Raw genomic sequence first — 17,842 nt, forward strand, 5'->3', positions numbered from 1 at the left:
TGCTTTACTTTGGATGTCCATCGTGCAGTTTGTCCTGATATTAGCCCTACCGAAAACGGAAGTCTGGAGGTATCGGAAGTTGGCTGTTCGACCTCTATTCGAGGATTCAGGTCATCCATTCGAGGCGAATGTTAATCACAGTAGTGGAGGACATGACAAAGTGCCAGAAACGAAAATCAATTTATCGAGGCGTCAAGATTCCGTCTCAATGGTCCCTTGGTTTCGAGCAATACCCAGGGGATGATTAGTTAGTAGTTGTCGGCTGGTGTAGTTGGTCACTTCACTGGTAGATAAGTCCCGATTTGAGCCTCGCCCACTTGGGTCGGTGACGAGTCGCGGGTTCGAATCCCGCAGCTGACACACAAGGGGGTTTAGTCAACCCTTACGGCGCGCTGCCCACCTTGTTGACTTCGCCTACCTAGCGATAATAGGGAGATTCGTGCAGTTGAGGATTACGAGCACCCTAGCCAGTCGACCGTCAAGCACTACGTCGGCGGAATATAACTCGACAGCCGGTCCAGAATTCGAATCGTTAATCCGACCCCTTATCGGACCTCGCCTTTCCGATAACGCTCGTCGGCGAACCCGTCCCCTCACGATAGAAGGCGCGCAGCACGCCCTCTCGCCGCGATTCTTGCGAGCGTCTAGACCACGTTACGGTCTATCCACTTGAGCGTATGGTTGAGATGTATACGCTCGACGAGAACCCCAATTAGCAGATACTACGACTTGTCGCGACAAAAAATAGTCGAGCATCTTCTGCACATCAGCAGCATCCCACCCCTGAGGACGAATTTAAGTGCCACATTACCACACTTATCGGTAGTTCAGGCAGGGGTTGTAGCACAGACTTAGGGAGGGACAGGAGGTTTAGTAGTCATTTGGCTACAAGTTTACCTGTATAACCGCCCGACGCGGCTTAAGGGCCCGCTATATCATCTATAGCCCCTTAAGGGAGTACTTGCAGAGGTACCGAGGGTTAACACCTACGGCGTATTTAATATTTTTTTTTTAGTTAGTAGTTTGATGAGTCAAATCCCCGGGGTTTACAGCGTTGAATACAGGTTCGGGTTCCGTGAGGCGCTATGTTGGATTACATTCGGAAGGTTCTTAACTGTGAGGTGGTCTAGAGATGAAGCTAAGACGTATCCAGGCCAACCTGCGAGTCAATGTGGTTCCGTTTACGTTGACATTCGTTTGAGATCTTGGCGAAATGCACTTGATTCATAGCATTGGAATCAGCAACCATTCTAGTCACAAAGTCTAGCTGAGCGCAATCAACGTTATCAGTAGTGTAGATGATCCTGTGATTGGTAAAGTCCAATTTCCAGCGATAGTGCTCGACTATCAGTTAATTACCTAATTATTCGACTTGGAGTTATTCTGTGATCGGATGTTTTCCCTGAAGATGGACGAGTGGTATCAATTTAACATGCACAGAGGGGTCGCCGCATCATGTAGTGAGGTGGTCATGCGAGCTCTGGGGATATCCGTCTAATTTAGCTCTGGCGGCAGAGCCATCGAAGAGGCTATCTATACAATCATGCGGTTTACAAGCAGACGCTTTGTCCCTGTCCTCACCGTAGGCCTTCTCATTCACATTCCCAACTGCATCTCCAATTCCGCATTCTACCCAAGTTACAAGCTACACATAGCCTGGTGCGTTAATTCAGTTCAGCGAGAGCAAATCTTCAGAATGCAGTTCTCCTACTTGATCTCGGCCATTTTCTTCGCCGACGCCCTCGGGCAGCCGTGACCGGGAACTCTCACCTGTTGTACCGGCAACATCTGCGACTGCACTCCGGACGGCATTGACGGCGCTTTATATGATATCTGCAAGGGCATGAAGGGCACGGGATTTGCCCGCTCGCTCGGTCCCGTTGTAACACTGTTTGAGAGATGAGTTCCTACACTCTCGCGAACCTCACAATCTCACAATCCCCTTCCGTCGGTTGGGTTGACCCACGGGCCATCTACAGTGGCTTGGGTTGGGATGGAGACTTTGGTGGCGATTAGCTCTATATTGACTACTAGAGCCTTGATACCTGTGATGATTGATTCCTTATCACACCTAAGGTTTGGTGTGATCGCTATAGTGTCTAACCTCGTGATACGCTTCAGCGTCTGATACCTTCACAATCCCATTGAGGAAGGTTGTTTCATTTCAGCAGAAACAGTGCTGTATTTGTATGCTACTTGTAATCATCGACGATAACCCATTTCCGTAGAAGTAGAACAACGCTGGCGATTGATTATCAAGTCATATCGTCTTGCTCACCATCCCTTTGTATTCACGCGTGATACATGCACCGAACCACCACCACTCCTCATGTATCGACATCACATGAGCTCAATGCCTGGTATCATCTTCAATTCACCGATCCGTCGACCAGTCCTTCATCTGCCACATCCAAGGCTCCTTCCCATCCGACACACTCATCAACCAACCAATAATGAAAACAACTCCAACCATCGTGAAGCAAATCGTCATGAAAACCTCCCAGGGCTCAGAACCCACACGAATCGTTATTGTATGTTCACTAGAACGCCGCCGACTAATGGCGCGACGAATGGAGTAGTAGTTTCGATAACGCCGCCCCCTTGGATCTCCTCCCGGCGTTGATAATAATGGCTGGTGCTCTGAATCCGGATAAGATCGGTAGAAGTGCAAACATGAGGACTCATTGTCCGGCAAAGGTTGTGGTGGTTTGTTTCCAGGCGGATTTGCGGGCTGTTGTTCTCGTACGTTTGTTGGTGATGGTGTTTGTGACATTGGCTTGGGGGGCTCATCAATGGGGAGTATGGGGGGCTCATCAGAGGTTAGCGCGCTCGTCGCATATTTGTTTGAGAGTTTGAGACCTACGTTGCTATGGCTGGCTATCTTGCTTCGGCTGAACGGCAGGAGCATATCTAGGGAGGAGCGAGATTGTAAGGATATCGCGAGCAGATGCTGCTGGCACAAAATGGCTAGAACAACAAGTTTAGATGACGAGTGAAAAAAGCCATTCCGTGCTTCAAGGTGGTTTTCTCAAATCTTCTGCGCACAAAATTGTAAAGCTTGGGTCTGCTAAATTGCATATAGGTTTGTATCGGAGATTAATCTGGGTGTGTACCCCGGCATCTTGGAAGTCAATGTTTCATAAGCATAACCAAACGAACATGTCAAGTCCTACTAGCCTTTTAGCCTTCGACCTCAAAGTTGAGCCCAGTTATTTGGGTGTAATATTGGGTATTGAAGTCACCTGTGGATGCCGAGAAGCCTATTTGTCTGATATCCATACGGTCCACTTGATGTGCACTATACCTGTACGTCGACTATAGCTTGAGACCGATGGACAGGCTAATAGATGGAAAAGATCCTGTCTTGCGCATACAAAACATTTTCATTTCGTTTGGGATACAACGACTAATGTTACTAGACAAGTGGTCGCAGTGGGGGTTGTTTCCTCCAACGGCGGGAATAGCCTATTTATGAGTTTGTATAACCATTTGAATCCAATTCTATGGAATCCAATTTTGGAGAAGTAATATTTTAAAGATGCATTTTAAGTAACGACACCATTTCACGGATCACCTATTTGCTGCTTGCAAAATAGTAAAGGGCCCAAAACATGATCTACAATGATCGCAAGGAGAATAAGAATAACAGGAACATGTTAATATTCAATATTTCTATTGGCAATATTATTCAATACGAGTGATTACATTTTTCAGCTGAATTATGATTTGAATTGTTGATTGGATCGGGATATTCAAGTCCCTTGTCTGTTGGACAAACTACGATTTTGGAAGCCCTTGTATCACAAAATGTCATCAAAGAGATATCCCCGAATTCTTTGTTCTAAATCAATACGTCTCTGTGGCGGTTTTCTACTTTCTCAAGAACGCCTTCTTTTTGTTCTTACAATATTTTAAAGTACCTTGATCTCTGCCTGGAATGCAGATTCTTTGCTGTTGGTCTCTATAGCGTGTTGGAATACCATGTAACACGACGAGTGGATAACAAGATGGATGACAAGATACCAACCAATCTTAGACCGACAGGGGGTTGGTCCAACGGAGACTCGTCACCATACCAAGGATTGATATCCAGATGGACAGAGTAGTGAGGCACGCAGTTCAAGCCTACAACATCGCAAGTTTGGTCACCTGAAGCTTTTTGCCATACAACACAACCATGTTGGATCCCTAACATATGTTTCTTTATTTTCCGTGAGCTAAGAGCCTGATGGGGTTACAGAACGAGTGCCTCCGGGTAGTCTGTGGCGCCCACAAAGCGACGCCGGTTCGCCACCTGGAAGCAGAAGCAGCAATCCCGCCACTAGACCTCTATCTTAGTGCCCGGGCTGCTAAGTTTGAAGAACGGCTACGGCTTAGCGGGAAGAGAAATCTGCTTCGCAGCGCGAGCGCTAAAGCGTCACATATACTCCGGCAGGATAGGCCGGCGAAGAGGAAGCAGGCGTCGCAGCTACTCCGACCGGCAGGGTACACTATGGAGAAGGAGGCCCGGGGCTCCGAGTGGATGAGTGAGGAAAAGGAGGTCCCGGCTGCCCTCCTCGGCCACTGGAGGAAGAGATGGCTCACCGGAGCAGAGCATCACGATCGCCAGCGACGCGCCATCGCTGAGGAACCGGAGGGCCCTTCGATGCAGATACCGAAAGGGGGCAAGTATTTCGGCCTGAACTGACTGGAAGCGTCTACGCTGTGCCAGATCAGGACGGAAAAAATAGGACTAGCAGCCTTCTTATTCAAGACAGGGGCTTTTGGCGTGTACTCGCCGCTATGCCGCTGTGGCGACGCCCCTGAGACGGCAGAGCACGTAATCCTCGTTTGCGGGCTGTTGGAAGGACCGAGAGAACGATTACGGGCCGCTATCGCACCACGGCCACTATACTCTCGCAGAGACCTCGCAACGGCAACAGGAGAACCAGTAGTTAGTGGGACTATTGTAAGGTGGCTGCTAGGGACGGGTCGGACAGCTTCAAGGCCCAGATAGCATCGATCTTCTCAGGGGGGACTTTGTTGGTAGGTTGAGAACCAACGTAGTATGGTAGTGAACGCAACGGAGTCGCCAATAGGGCGAACCGACGACGCAGCGTATGTATTTAGTCCAGCCATTAGGGCACGGTCTGACATACGGGAGTACTAGTAGAGGTACCGGGGGCTTCGAGCCTACGGCGTATTTAATAATAATAATAATATTTTCCGGCTGTTGAGCGGCTGTTGGGCATAAGTATCACTAAGGAATAGAGGTTTATTTGTTCCTAAGAGGGCCATCGCATGACCCCAGAAAAATTAGCAATGCTATTGCTGTCTTTGTTTAGGAAATAGCGACCGATGCCTCATGCTGAATATATGGTCACCAGATGAGTTGGTTTAGGACATGGATACATCATCTGGCTTCACCAGCAGGCACGTGGTTTCCACATCTCCTGATTTTGTATCTGTTCAATGTGACAACGGACAAAGAAACATCTTTGATTGTAACTAGTACCTATAATTTACATGGTACGTATCAGCATAAATTAGTGTCCTAGTTCCAACAAGCCTACGGTATATTACAAGTTACTTGTGATGGTGCAACATACAACACAATGGCGAGCTCTTCTCGTGACTTGATCACGATGGTCTCCACGTGTAATCTTGATGAGGTCTGTCCACTCTGTGGCGGAGACTCCAAGCGGAATCCAACCCTCTGAAAGTGTCTTCATCTTCATTTCATTTGCCAACTCCTGACCTTTCGCTTATAAACCTGAATGCGTGTCTCGAATATTTAAAGAAGCCAATGCACCATGATGAATCTGCTTGTTTTCAGCCAATTTCCATCCAAATTTCATCGAGCAACGCCGAGAAGTATCCCAGTAAACATGATACCATCTTGGAAGAAGAAGCACAACTGTGAAACTAAATTGGAAGAAAAGTGGGTTCCCAATGATGCACCACCGGCCTACGAAGAAATACAAAATAATATTAAATACGCCGTAGGTGTTAACCCTCGGTACCTCTACAAGTACTCCCTTAAGGGGCTATAGATGATATAGCGGGCCCTTAAGCCGCGTCGGGCGGTTATACAGGTAAACTTGTAGCCAAATGACTACTAAACCTCCTGTCCCTCCCTAAGTCTGTGCTACAACCCCTGCCTGAACTACCGATAAGTGTGGTAATGTGGCACTTAAATTCGTCCTCAGGGGTGGGATGCTGCTGATGTGCAGAAGATGCTCGACTATTTTTTTGTCGCGACAAGTCGTAGTATCTGCTAATTGGGGTTCTCGTCGAGCGTATACATCTCAACCATACGCTCAAGTGGATAGACCGTAACGTGATCTAGACGCTCGCAAGAATCGCGGCGAGAGGGGGTCCGATAAGGGGTCGGATTAACGATTCGAATTCTGGACCGGCTGTCGAGTTATATTCCGCCGACGTAGTGCTTGACGGTCGACTGGCTAGGATGCTCGTAATCCTAAACTGCACCAATCTCCCTATTATCGCTAGGTAGGCGAAGTCAACAAGGTGGGCAGCGCGCCGTAAGGGTTGACTAAACCCCCTTGTGTGTCAGCTGCGGGATTCGAACCCGCGACTCGTCACCGACCCAAGTGGGCGAGGCTCAAATCGGGACTTATCTACCAGCGAAGTGACCAACTACACCAGCCGACCGAAGAAATACAAAAGTCCCAAGCAAACCTTTCAGCAACAGGTCCGGCTGCGCAGCAACGAGAAGCAACATGGCCAGTCATTACAGGCATGGACCCATATCATCCAGATGGGGTTCAGATTCTCAGAGATGCGGCTAGTCTCTTCTTAGCCTCAAAAGGTGAAAGTTCTGAGGTAACTCACCATAGAAAACGGTCCATACCGACAATGGGCAGTAATAAAGCACAGCTGCTTTATGATTACATCCTTGACAACGTATACGATTATACATATACCAGCGTCATGAACGGGTATGGCAAGCTCTGGAAGGCCGAATATAAAGACAAGGTCGTCGGTGCGCTACTCGCGGTGCAATGGTATGGAAATAAGACGAGTGGCCATATCAAGTCCATAGAAATTGACCCCAAGCAACACTACGCAACGTATATACCAAACGCCCGGCAGACCATTCATACAGCGAACCTAAAAACTTAAAACCGAAACAGAAGAAAAAAGCATTCAGGCAAACGGCACCACAATGAGGATTTGATGCATCTTGACAAGTCGTGGTATGTTGGGTCAACACCCAAGGAAATGCTGTCGTTTTATGACAAGGCGTGGGCAGATGAAGTGGAAAGGAACTTCGACGACGCTAAAAATCTCCGCGCGGCAGATTTCGAACGCAACTACTTTTGGTGTATGTATTTGCAGCCCACGTCCGTTGTCCAGATTTATGACGATGTAAGGGAGCTAACTAAGTTGCAGACTTGCATGATGTGGCGGTGGACGAAAGCATTGGTCAAGAGTTAGCTTTGAAAGTAAAGCACGAGTTAATCCAGTATTATTTATCGCACGTCCGCGAATTCGGCGACCAACTCAACAACTCGGACAAGACAGGCGGCTTGGCAATTCGCGACTTGAAATCTGAGCCATACGGCGAAACATTCTGGAAACTGTGTGGCTTTCGAGTATTTCAAACAGGGCAACAGGTTATAAAAGATCGAGATTCGTTGAACTTGGCGAGAGCACTGGTAAACCCCAGAGGCGACGGCAGGTTTACTCTCTTGACCTGTAACATGAACCGAGCAACTGAAGGCCAAGCGACGGATGAGCAGCCAGATGTAGATTTGGAGGAGAAATTGAAAAGCATTCTAGAGATGGAGTCAGGGTATAATTTAGATTCAAATTCCGGTTCATCTTCCAACTGTTATTCTAAGTAGAACCCGAATATAGGACAAAGATCCTCTTAAAGTGGCTCTAATATAAAACTTTTTCCGCAAATGGCGTCTTAACCTAACAAAATTTGAGACCGTTTCTACACGTCCCGGAAAAGTCGCCAAATAGGATGCACTACTGAGAGCCATACCAGCTAAAATTTCACTACGTCTTTATACTCCTCAGTTCTAGCTTCGAGCAACGGCTGACGTATAGACAAGGGGTTGTTTCGGTTGGGAAGCGCAATGCCCATATAAATGCTCGGATCAACAGGAAATCTCATGACAACTATCAACTTAAGTAAGTGGTTGAGAGGCCGAGTACTGTACGCCAATATTTCAGAAGTTCCTGGCACAAGTCTACTCCGGCATGACTAGTAAACAGCTATATACCCTAACGCTATATTAGAGCCGTCGCCGTAGGGAAATGGTTGAAGATAATAAAACCCGATATTGATGTAACAGTCATCTAGTATGTAGTACTGCAGCTGTATCTAAGGGCGTTTATCAGACCAATTGCATTCTTTGCTTTCCCCAGTTAACACTGGTGTGGCGGTTGTAACCCTGTGATACTGGCGCTTGGGGTAGCAGTACCACCATCCTCGACACGTCTCACCTAACTTGTTGAAGTGATTTAATATCTGAAGTGTATTATCACCACTGTTAATTGTACCACGCGCGACTTCCAACGAGTAAGTCTTTTCAAACATGCACAGAAAATTATGAGTAACTTCTCATTAGATCACTTTTTCGTGGTCTTTCAAAAAATCAAATTCAAGCCCTAAAATCCTCCTAGAACAGCATCACCAAAGACCCCAACCACTCAAGCATCTTCCACCATCTCCTACCCAGCGACTTGCCCTCTTCAGAGAAAACAGCCCGCCATCTACCAGACGAAGCTGTGGGCCTCATCGGAGCGGGACTCGAAACCACGAGCTGGAATTTGGTCACCGTTACTCTCTACCTACTCACCCGCCCTGCTATCTTCACCAGAGTCGACGCTGAAATCAGCAGCTTCATTACGATGAGCAATGATAAAGAGCTGCCGCAGAGTATATCTAGAGCAGCGATCCTATTTGATTGCGTTCGTCTCAGAAACACTCCGGTTATCCTACGGTATCGCGACTCGGCTGGCTCGAGTTGCCCCTGAACAGACGCTGGCTTATCATGATGAATTCCAGGGTGAAACAGTGCATAAGCACATCCCGCTAGGGTTGAGGGAGGATGTGGCGAGAAGGTTGGATTTGGATGTGTTGCCTTTTTCAAAGGGGAGTTGGCAGTGTACTGGGATGAAGCAAATTGATTGATTCACTCTTGTCTGAGGATTTTCTGATGATGGGCTTGTCTGAGACTGTGACTGTTGAGTTATAGCCTAGACTGTTACGAGCTTTACGTCGGGAGTTGGCTTTAGTGTTGCGCGTGCTCCCATATGAGGTTGTTTGAGACGGGTGTGAATGACGTCAAGTCTTATTGATGGATTCCTGCCGATGCCCAATTCTGGGAGCAGGGGGATACAGGTTATCATGAACTGATATCAAGCGGATGTCATTGGTATTGGTACATACATATGCAGAACTGGGCTGATGGAGGGCCAATGGAGGTGCAGTGGTGAGATTACAGGCGTGTTTTGGTGGAACTTTACCGACCAATATGCAGCAATGACTTCCCTTCCTTCTCTTGTTGGACATCGTGCTCGATGGGATCCCCGACGCTTATCGTTCAAGTTTCTTGACGGGCGTTGTCATTCGCAGCTGTTGTAGCAAGGTATGTAATGAAACGCTGCAGGACACAGGATGATGTGTCCTCAATACGCTAACACAACAAAATAAGTTGCTTTGTATACACACAGCCCACACGGTGTCGCAGGGCCAGCGAGTATGCAATGCATCAAGAGAATTAATGTTTCAAAGGTCTGGTGCGCAGCGGTTTCCGCTATAAGGACGCAAGGGGGAAACGACCCATTGCTTGGAAGTACCCCTCTCAGTATGTACGACAGAGCTCGACTCTCGATACAGCCTCTATAACACGATACACGCAGATCGTACACGTTCCTGCTGGAGCTCAGCTAGCTAAAAGATACGCCACATATCCATGGGCCCACCCGTCAAGTCCTCAGTGATCTTCTTTTGTCGCTTCTTGGTGCGGTTACCATCATCTTTGATACCAGAGTCCACAGCCTTGTTATCGGTCTTAGTGACGTCGCTCAGCATCTCGCGTACCGACATAGGCATCCCGGGAACATCCCAAACGTTCTGTGCCTTGTATCCGGTAGAGCTCCCCACACTCGAAAAGTAGTCGTCTTTGAACAGCTTCTCGATCTGGGCATTGAGCTCTTCCTCGTCCACGATGAAGGACCTTGCATTCATGTATAGGTGTTGCAGAGCATCTTGACGATCATCGGACTTCTTTTCGACAAGCTTCCGCGTACGTTGTCGCGACTTGCGCGCGGTCACGAAGGCTAAGGGGTCGCGTGAGACGGCCGTCTCGAGCAACACGGCCGGTATGGTGGCTTCTGTGAACACTTCGTCTTCGCGCTTCGGCATATTCATGGCCTCGGTGTTGCGCCGCACCTTCCTCCTGTTTCGAACGTCCCTCACGTTCTCAGTCTCTATCTTCCGCTCCCACAACTGCGTAATACCCTCTTCGAGGTTCTTCCGTCGTGATGCGGCCATGCGACGTTCCCAGGCTTCATGTTCACTCAATGGCTCCCGCTGGGACTTTTTCGAAGTCGGCAGTGGCGCGGACTTTTGCAGAAACAGGGGATCGGCTTTCCTGACGGCGCTGTTTCGTTGTCTGAAGACGGGCCGGGGGATGGGCAAGTGGCCTTTGTATTCGAGGGGCGATGGTTTGTTATCAACTTCGTCTGACTGTGAAAGTGGGGCCTTGGGGACATTGATGTAGTCAGGAGACTCGGGCGGGATCTTGGTGACTTGACGGACAGTAGTCGTAGAGAAGTGCTTGACGAATGCCGATGCAGTAGGCTGCATGGAGGACGGTGTTATCGACAGAACACGTGCTATTGATGGAGCCATTGTATGAAAGTTTGAAGTGCCAATCGGCACGAATATCGGGGTATTACGTCCCAATGGGTCGTGATGTAGCGCCGTTGACCAGCTCGAGATTAAATCGTAACCTCTCCAATGTGAGCTTGAACAATTGGAAACATTGAAAAGTTGAGAGAACGGCCAATTGTTGCACCGAGTTCCGCTACGAGACCCGCTCGGGCCATTTGAACTTCGTTTCTGCCCAGTCACACCGCCAAATTATCTTGATCTTGCAGGTGGGCTTTTTCAATTCCGCTCTCAAGAAATTTCAGATAGCTCCCCGCCAGCCATCGATTGCAGTTACAACACAACCTCTTTTCTCCTTTCTTCTCAGATTTTGCCACGGTTCAGGAGCAATTATCTACAGCACATTGTATGATACCATCGATTGAACTCAGTCCAACTCTCCATCATGGGTACCGCCAAGAAGGAGAAGTCGAGACTTGCTCGCGAGGGCAAGTCTGGCTCTGGCATGGATAACCTCAAGGTCAAGGGAGAGAACTTTTACCGGACCGGAAAGAAGGCAAAAACTTTGAAGATGCGAGATTCGGCTGGCAACAAAGCACAGCGCAATGCCGATGGAAGGATAACACAAGCAGCCGCATACCAATCAAGGGATGCTCCTGTCGCACGTGTTGAACCAAACAGGCAAGTGCCGATTCCATGCCCAGGACTCGTGTCCAATTGTCTGCATGAAGCCTCGTATTAACACTATTTGCAGAAAGTGGTTCACAAATACGCGAGTAATATCCCAGGACTCGTTGACTGCCTTCCGAGATGCCATGGCCGAGAAGGCGAAGGACCCATACCAAGTCCTGCTCAAGCAAAACAAGCTCCCCATGACTTTGATCCGAGATGGCTCAGATACCAACGGTCTTAAGCAACATAAGGCAAAGATGACTGTGGAAAGCACACCCTTCGATACAGTCTTTGGGCCCAGGAGTCAACGCAAACGAGTGAAGCTCGATGTGAGCAGCTTCGCCGACTTGGCCGAGGACACCGAAAAGAGCATGGATACCTACAAGGATCGCCTTGAGCAAGCCCACCTGCTGAGTGGCAACTCTGGTGCTGGTGCTGAAGCACCTGGAGATATGGAGGGACAGAAAGAGGATGCGCTTTCAATTGCCATAGAGCCCATTTTCAACAAGGGCCAGAGCAAACGGATATGGTCAGTCCTTGAAGCTTTCTCCTTCTACTCCCAAGCAACCGATGGGCACTTGCCACACTGCTTCGAAAAGCACAATCACTGACTTGCCCACAGGAACGAGCTTTACAAAGTCTTGGACTCAAGCGATGTCGTAATACACGTCTTGGACGCTAGAGATCCCCTTGGGACAAGGTGTCGTAGTGTCGTAAGTTGATCCTCCAATCGCATCGCCCTCACATTTTCCCAGACGCTCTGCTGGCCCAGTGCAACACATACGTTGAAGTAGCTCATACTGAATATGATTTCTACAGGAGAAATATTTGAAGGAAGAGGCGCCACATAAACATTTGATCTTCGTGCTGAACAAGTGTGACTTAGTCCCGACCAGCGTCGCAGTGAGTTTCTCCCTTTCTTTTTCTCCATTACCCCAACGCTTTGAAGTCAGGATCCTTCCGCATCTCATGCACTCGCCATGGAAAAGATCTGTTAAGCCGTTGGGAGAACGAATTTCTTGCTCGAGTTCCTGTGCCCTCGGGCCAGTAGCTGACTAGACCCCGTCTTGGGGTTTGGTCATGAGTAAGGTTGTTTCACGATGAGTTGAAGTCTACCTCTACCTTCTGGGTGGCTCGTGGTGGTTTTCTTAGTAGTGCTACATACATGCTTTCTGTTTACATTTTTTTTGATCTTCGTATTGAGGGCGCCGCTAACGATGCAAAGGCTGCATGGGTACGCCATCTTTCCAAAGAGGTCCCAACGCTGGCCATGCATGCGTCCATCACGAACTCCTTTGGAAAGGGGTCATTGATTCAACTTCTCCGCCAATTCTCTAGCCTACACAGTGACAGGAAGCAGATTTCTGTCGGCTTTATCGGTTACCCAAATACCGGAAAATCGAGCATAATCAACTGCCTAAAAGCCAAGAAAGTGTGCACAATAGCTCCCAGTATGTTGATTGCGTCATCTTCCCGAAAGGAAACCTTCTCTAACCCATTCTAGTTCCTGGGGAGACCAAAGTGTGGCAATGTTAGTGACTCTGACTCACTTCGTTGGAACTGAAAATGCTAACATGTGTAGATATCACGCTCATGAAGCGCATTTACCTGGTTTGTGCATGCATAATCTACTGGACATATTCCTTTCCCTAACAGCATTGCAGATCGATTGCCCTGGAGTGGTTCCGCCAAATGCGAATGACTCGCCTACTGTAAGTTTCCTGATTGTCTCTCTTTTGCACATCTGCATCGTTTGACAACGAGTGGCATGCCCATGTCACGCAATACCTTCCTTAAAATTGGCAGCGGAGCATGGAACCACCGCTGATACTTCTCTAGGATATTTTGCTGAGAGGTGTCTGTCGCGTCGAAATGGTCGATAACCCTGAGCAATATATGCCGGCTGTGCTTGCCAAGGTCAAAACACACCACATGGAGCGGACCTACCAGCTCAAGGGGTGGAATGGTGATCACATGATTTTCTTGGAGATGCTTGCGCGCAAAGGTGGCCGCTTGTTGAAGGGAGGCGAGCCTGATGTAAGTTTTGATGTCATTCAGTTTCGTGTTCTCCAGCTGATGATTATTCGAACAGGTTGATGGTGTTGCAAAGAGTAAGTCATGCTATTATGCTTTCCGATCTGGCCACCAGCTTTCTGCCAAAACAGATTCAAGCTCGAAGTCGGTCCCATGGCTTCTTAAGGCAATATACTAACTTGTCCAGTGGTTCTGACGGACTTTATGCGAGGCAAGATTCCATGGTTTACTCCCGCTCCTACTGTTGAGGGTGAGGAAAGCACAGCTATCGAAGGCCGCGAGGGTAGGCTTGGCGAGATGCCCATGAAGCGAAAGCGAGACGATGCGGAGAGTGTTCCCGATACATCCATGGTAGCTTCTACGGCCGGAGATGCATGCGGTGACGAGGAGTTCGATGGCTTCGACAGCGACAGTGATAGCGATGATGAAGCTATTGAGAAGGCTAAGAAGGCAGTAATGAAGGCTGATGCAGGTGGCGAGGAAGATATGATACCCCTGGATGTGTCGAGCGATGAGGAAGATGAGTCGGATGATGGAGACGATGACTGAATGGACGTTGGGTGTGGGATAAACCCATCGTAGATCAGTCTATGCCTGCACTCACCCAATCCCAGGGCAGCCTACGAACATGGCATGCGACCTCCCAGCGTCGAGTCGAGGGAATACCCTCGTTTGATGTCGCGCCGCCTGTGGTTTGGGGTGGGGGGGAGGGGGGAGGGTTGACATCGTTCTTTTGAGGAGGCTTGATAGCCAACCGCAATGGACCGCCGCCATGACTGTACTGGTCATTGTGGGAAAAGCATACGTAGCTACGGGCAATAACCGCCCGGCTCATGGACCCAGATGGTAAGCTCATCGTTGTATTGGTAGCAATAGCCTCTGGGTGACCTGAACGAATGCAATCACAGGCAGAAAGTGCGTTACACCTGCCAGCCCACCTTATCAAAGCGCCTTCTCAAAAATCTGTGATCATATCCGCAGCCACCGAATCGATTTTGCGGCAGTTGTCTCAAACCTGCCTTGCACCTTCCGTGACTCGGATGCTGCGAACATCAAATATCTTCTACTTCCCAATTTCCTGCTTCAGACACCATGCCGACGTACTTCAAAAGTCATCTGGGGTGATTGATATTCGACCTACCCTGGCCAACACTATTTTGGCCCGCCTTGTTTTGGAGCCCCTACAACAATTCCTGTCGCTTCTCGTACTCGTCCTTCTGCATTGCCTGCCATTTTACCACCAGTCTGAGTCCCCAAAGCTCGTTCCCGAAAATCCATCATTCTCGTCATCTCGGCAGCTTGGCTTATCAATGCTAACACTGTCTTGATCCGCCCTAATCTGACTTAAAACTTGGCCCGTATTCCTCACGGCTGTCTCGAACTCTCAAATACCCACCACTCCAGCCATTCACTTCGAGATGCTGGCATTCATGGCGCTCCTGGTATGGGGAATCCTCTTTACATCCTTTAGCCAGGGTAATGCGATTTCCATTCGATCCAATGCAGCGTGTGGCTTTCATTTGTCAACTTCGTCAAGCTCGGGTGAAATCTCCGTTGGCCAATTAAGCAACGGGCAGGCGAGAGCTGGTAAGGGGATCAAACCGTCCGTCTTCACTTGGTTCGGTGATGCGTTTTTGGATCAGCAGGGGAGGGGGTGTTGGTGGACTCGTAAGTTGTTCTTTACCGTTCCCCCTGTTTCCCGCTTTATTCTGTCCAAGTTCCATACTCCCCCAAGTTTCATACTTCCTCCCAAAAATCAACATCACCTTTATCAACCCTAAGTTCACACCCCACCAGCCCCTACATCCGTCCTCCAATGCGACATCAATCAACAACCCGACCACCGCTTCGAGATTGGCTGTGACGGCACCTTGAGCTACCTTAGTCAGTCGACCTTCTATCAATGCCAAACCGGCGATGACGATCAGGTCAACATATACTTGTCGTCGAGTGGTGGTAATTGTCAACCCATCAGTTTGGTGACCAGTGGGTGTATGGATTTGGCTACTTGTTCGGATACTACGTCGTCTAGGAGGGTAGGAGAAGGTGGTGGTAACACTAGACCGCAGTCTGTTACGGCAACCAATCGTGGTGGAGGTGATGGGAGTGGGAACAGTCCTTCGGGTGCTGGAGGAAATCCAACGATGACGACCCGTGGAGGTGGAAATGGTAATGGACCTTCGGTGGTGACTTTCACGCTGACTGTTACGACACCTGGCGGAGAAGATGGTGGTGAGGATGGACCCGAGTCTACACCTGGGAATGGCAATCCGTCTACGACTGGTGCTGGTGCTGGAAGTGGAAAACCTTCTAGAAATAGCAATGGCCACTCTACCTCAGCAGGACCGCAGACAGTTACGACTATGCCGAACGGGGTTTGCTCTGGTCCCAGCAGTGGTGGAAACAGGAATGGACCCTCAGGTATCTCAGAGGGTGGTCCATCTGGTAATCTAGGCCAATCTGGAGGAGCTGGGCCATCAAGTGCTAGTCCTTCTAGCTCTGGACCTGGTAATGGCGGAAACAGCGGGAGTCCAATTATGACGCCCTCCACGATCAGCCTGTCCCTTTCAACTTCCCACTCTGACTCAAATCCAGCAGCGAGCTCCAACTTCAAGGGTCCTGGTTCCTCTCCAAACGGTGCTGTCGGAAACTCTACTCCTGCTTCAGGGTCAAATCCTTCATCAAGCTCAACCTCCGGCTCAAATCCCAATTGCAGCTCTTCCTCTCGGTCTAGTCCAAACACCAGCTCCTCCGCAGGCGCAGGCGGCAGCTTGAGCCCTCAACCACAACCCCAACCCACCGTTCATCCAGCCCCCGTCCTCCCACCAGCCCCAGTCTCCTGTCCACCCGACCTCGATGGCCCCTTCGAATCCCCTCACCTCATAATCCCCATCGACAAAGCCCACCCAACGAAACCCTACGGCTCATCACTCTTCGGCCAAGTCTCGGAAAACGCATCCACAATCTTCAACTTCGATATACCCCTTTCCTCGGCCGCCACGGATCAAAGCTGCAAGACCATCTTTGCGTTTCCAACCAAAGACCAGCTACAGACATCGTCGTATTTCTTCACGGGGGATGGACTGGTAAGTTTTGCTAGGTTGGGTGAGGACGTGGGGGTCGGGTTGGATACTACATATGATAAAGCGGTGGAGATGGGGAGGGGGGAACGGGAGTTGGGGGTGTTTGAGTTGAGACCCGGGAATACTTATGTTATTGAGAGTTTTGAGTGTAAGGAGTTGGCAGGGAGGGAGGTGGTGTATGTGATGATGGTTGCGAAGGGGTATGGGGATGGAGTGGAGACTTGTCTGGTATATTTTCAGGATTGGAATCCGAGTCCGATTGGGTTATTTATAAGGAAGTGCTGAGGGGTTAGGGGATGGGATGCTTCGAGAGGCTGAACAGAAGAGGATGAGTGTTGATAACTTTGCGAAAGAGAGGAGGGGGCATGACTTGGTCTTAGGTGGAGACCATTTTGGTGATTTTCTGCTCAATCGGAGCACACTCTTATCCGGTGATTTTTGGACGCGGAATTCAAGGCATATAGTAGGATTACTTAGGGATGTCGTACACTCGTAAGTAATGCGACTTTTTGACGGAAGAATGATGCATACTTGAGTACGTTCGATAGATAGCGATACCAAATGCCAATGTGCAGTGTCCAAACAGCATCTACTGCATTATAGTACCCTACCCCCTAGTGGCATGCATTAGCAAGTCATGACAGGTTCCTGTGGGCAGATATTCAAGTGAAACAGCTTTTGAAACTCAGGACTCAAAGTGCCGTTACGAATCGCTTGGGTAAACCAGCGACGAGTCTGAAGAATGCCTATAATGAGATCTATGAAGAGATCGAATTTCTTCACCCTAAAAAGAGTGCAAAATACCTTTGTTGCGGCGGCGGCTTTCTCAAAACATCAAGAAAAGATTAGGAAAACGATTCAACTTCTTGTCGAATACGCCGCGGACTTGAAAATGACTCTTCCTATGAGAAAACGGAGATACTGTGTCTTTATTGGAATAAGAGGAGAGAGCAAGTATACCTTAGAAGAGGGGGCAAACGAAAACTAGCTCTTCGATAAGCAGTGTTCAAATACGCTTTATGGGATTATACCAGCCTTTCTTACCGTATATCTAGTGAGGGCATCTTGCAACTACTTTCGATACGGGCCATATATATCAACCGAGCGTTTGTAAAGGGCAGGAATTGGACCAACCCTCGTAAGCTCATTTTCAGACTTTCTTCGGTGGAAATGAGTAAAAACAACGACATATAAACCC

General features: G+C 48.9%; 4 protein-coding genes and 2 non-coding genes across 6 annotated transcripts; 4 read left to right on the forward strand and 2 right to left on the reverse strand.

Annotated features, from left to right (window-relative positions):
- The first annotated feature begins 257 nt into the window (after nt 1-257).
- Nucleotides 258-360, forward strand: BCR38DRAFT_t53. Its single transcript has one exon. It is a non-coding gene; the product is annotated as a tRNA-Tyr (tRNA).
- A 6,190-nt stretch (nt 361-6,550) lies between these two features.
- On the reverse strand, nt 6,551-6,653 carry BCR38DRAFT_t62. The gene has a single exon. It is a non-coding gene; the product is annotated as a tRNA-Thr (tRNA).
- An 88-nt stretch (nt 6,654-6,741) lies between these two features.
- On the forward strand, nt 6,742-8,317 carry BCR38DRAFT_503575 (uncharacterized protein; the record flags this gene model as incomplete). Its single annotated transcript, XM_040864880.1, has 5 exons — nt 6,742-7,073; nt 7,137-7,327; nt 7,396-7,798; nt 8,038-8,145; nt 8,254-8,317. 5 exons carry the CDS (start codon nt 6,742-6,744, stop codon nt 8,315-8,317), a joined length of 1,098 nt encoding a protein of 365 aa, XP_040720228.1.
- A 1,596-nt stretch (nt 8,318-9,913) lies between these two features.
- BCR38DRAFT_455097 (uncharacterized protein) lies at nt 9,914-10,831 on the reverse strand (the record flags this gene model as incomplete). Its single annotated transcript, XM_040861762.1, has 1 exon — nt 9,914-10,831. One exon carries the CDS (start codon nt 10,829-10,831, stop codon nt 9,914-9,916), a length of 918 nt encoding a protein of 305 aa, XP_040720229.1.
- Nucleotides 10,832-11,157: 326 nt separating this feature from the next.
- BCR38DRAFT_421663 (putative nucleolar GTPase) lies at nt 11,158-14,261 on the forward strand. The gene is made up of 11 exons (XM_040859451.1): nt 11,158-11,536; nt 11,610-12,056; nt 12,150-12,240; nt 12,347-12,430; nt 12,753-12,978; nt 13,032-13,058; nt 13,110-13,138; nt 13,192-13,239; nt 13,367-13,564; nt 13,620-13,638; nt 13,749-14,261. The coding sequence occupies exons 1-11, from the start codon at nt 11,301-11,303 to the stop codon at nt 14,108-14,110; spliced, it is 1,767 nt and encodes a 588-aa protein (XP_040720230.1). The 5' UTR covers nt 11,158-11,300; the 3' UTR covers nt 14,111-14,261.
- A 730-nt stretch (nt 14,262-14,991) lies between these two features.
- Nucleotides 14,992-17,188, forward strand: BCR38DRAFT_503590 (ubiquitin 3 binding protein But2 C-terminal domain-containing protein; the record flags this gene model as incomplete). Its single annotated transcript, XM_040864881.1, has 3 exons — nt 14,992-15,229; nt 15,359-15,553; nt 16,325-17,188. The coding sequence occupies 3 exons, from the start codon at nt 14,992-14,994 to the stop codon at nt 16,927-16,929; spliced, it is 1,038 nt and encodes a 345-aa protein (XP_040720231.1). The 3' UTR covers nt 16,930-17,188.
- Between the last annotated feature and the right edge of the window lie 654 nt (nt 17,189-17,842).

Source organism: Pseudomassariella vexata (genome assembly GCF_002105095.1).
Source record: "Pseudomassariella vexata strain CBS 129021 chromosome Unknown BCR38scaffold_2, whole genome shotgun sequence".
NCBI lineage: Eukaryota > Fungi > Ascomycota > Sordariomycetes > Amphisphaeriales > Pseudomassariaceae > Pseudomassariella > Pseudomassariella vexata.

Bases quoted from the DNA above. Each gene is read 5' to 3' on its own strand.
- BCR38DRAFT_421663 (XM_040859451.1), top strand. From the start codon at position 11,301: ATGGGTACCGCCAAGAAGGAGAAGTCGAGACTTGCTCGCGAGGGCAAG. The intron at 12,979-13,031 runs GTATGTTGATTG...AACCCATTCTAG, and splicing joins AGTGTGCACAATAGCTCCCA to TTCCTGGGGAGACCAAAGTG. The intron at 13,240-13,366 runs GTAAGTTTCCTG...ATACTTCTCTAG, and splicing joins ATGCGAATGACTCGCCTACT to GATATTTTGCTGAGAGGTGT.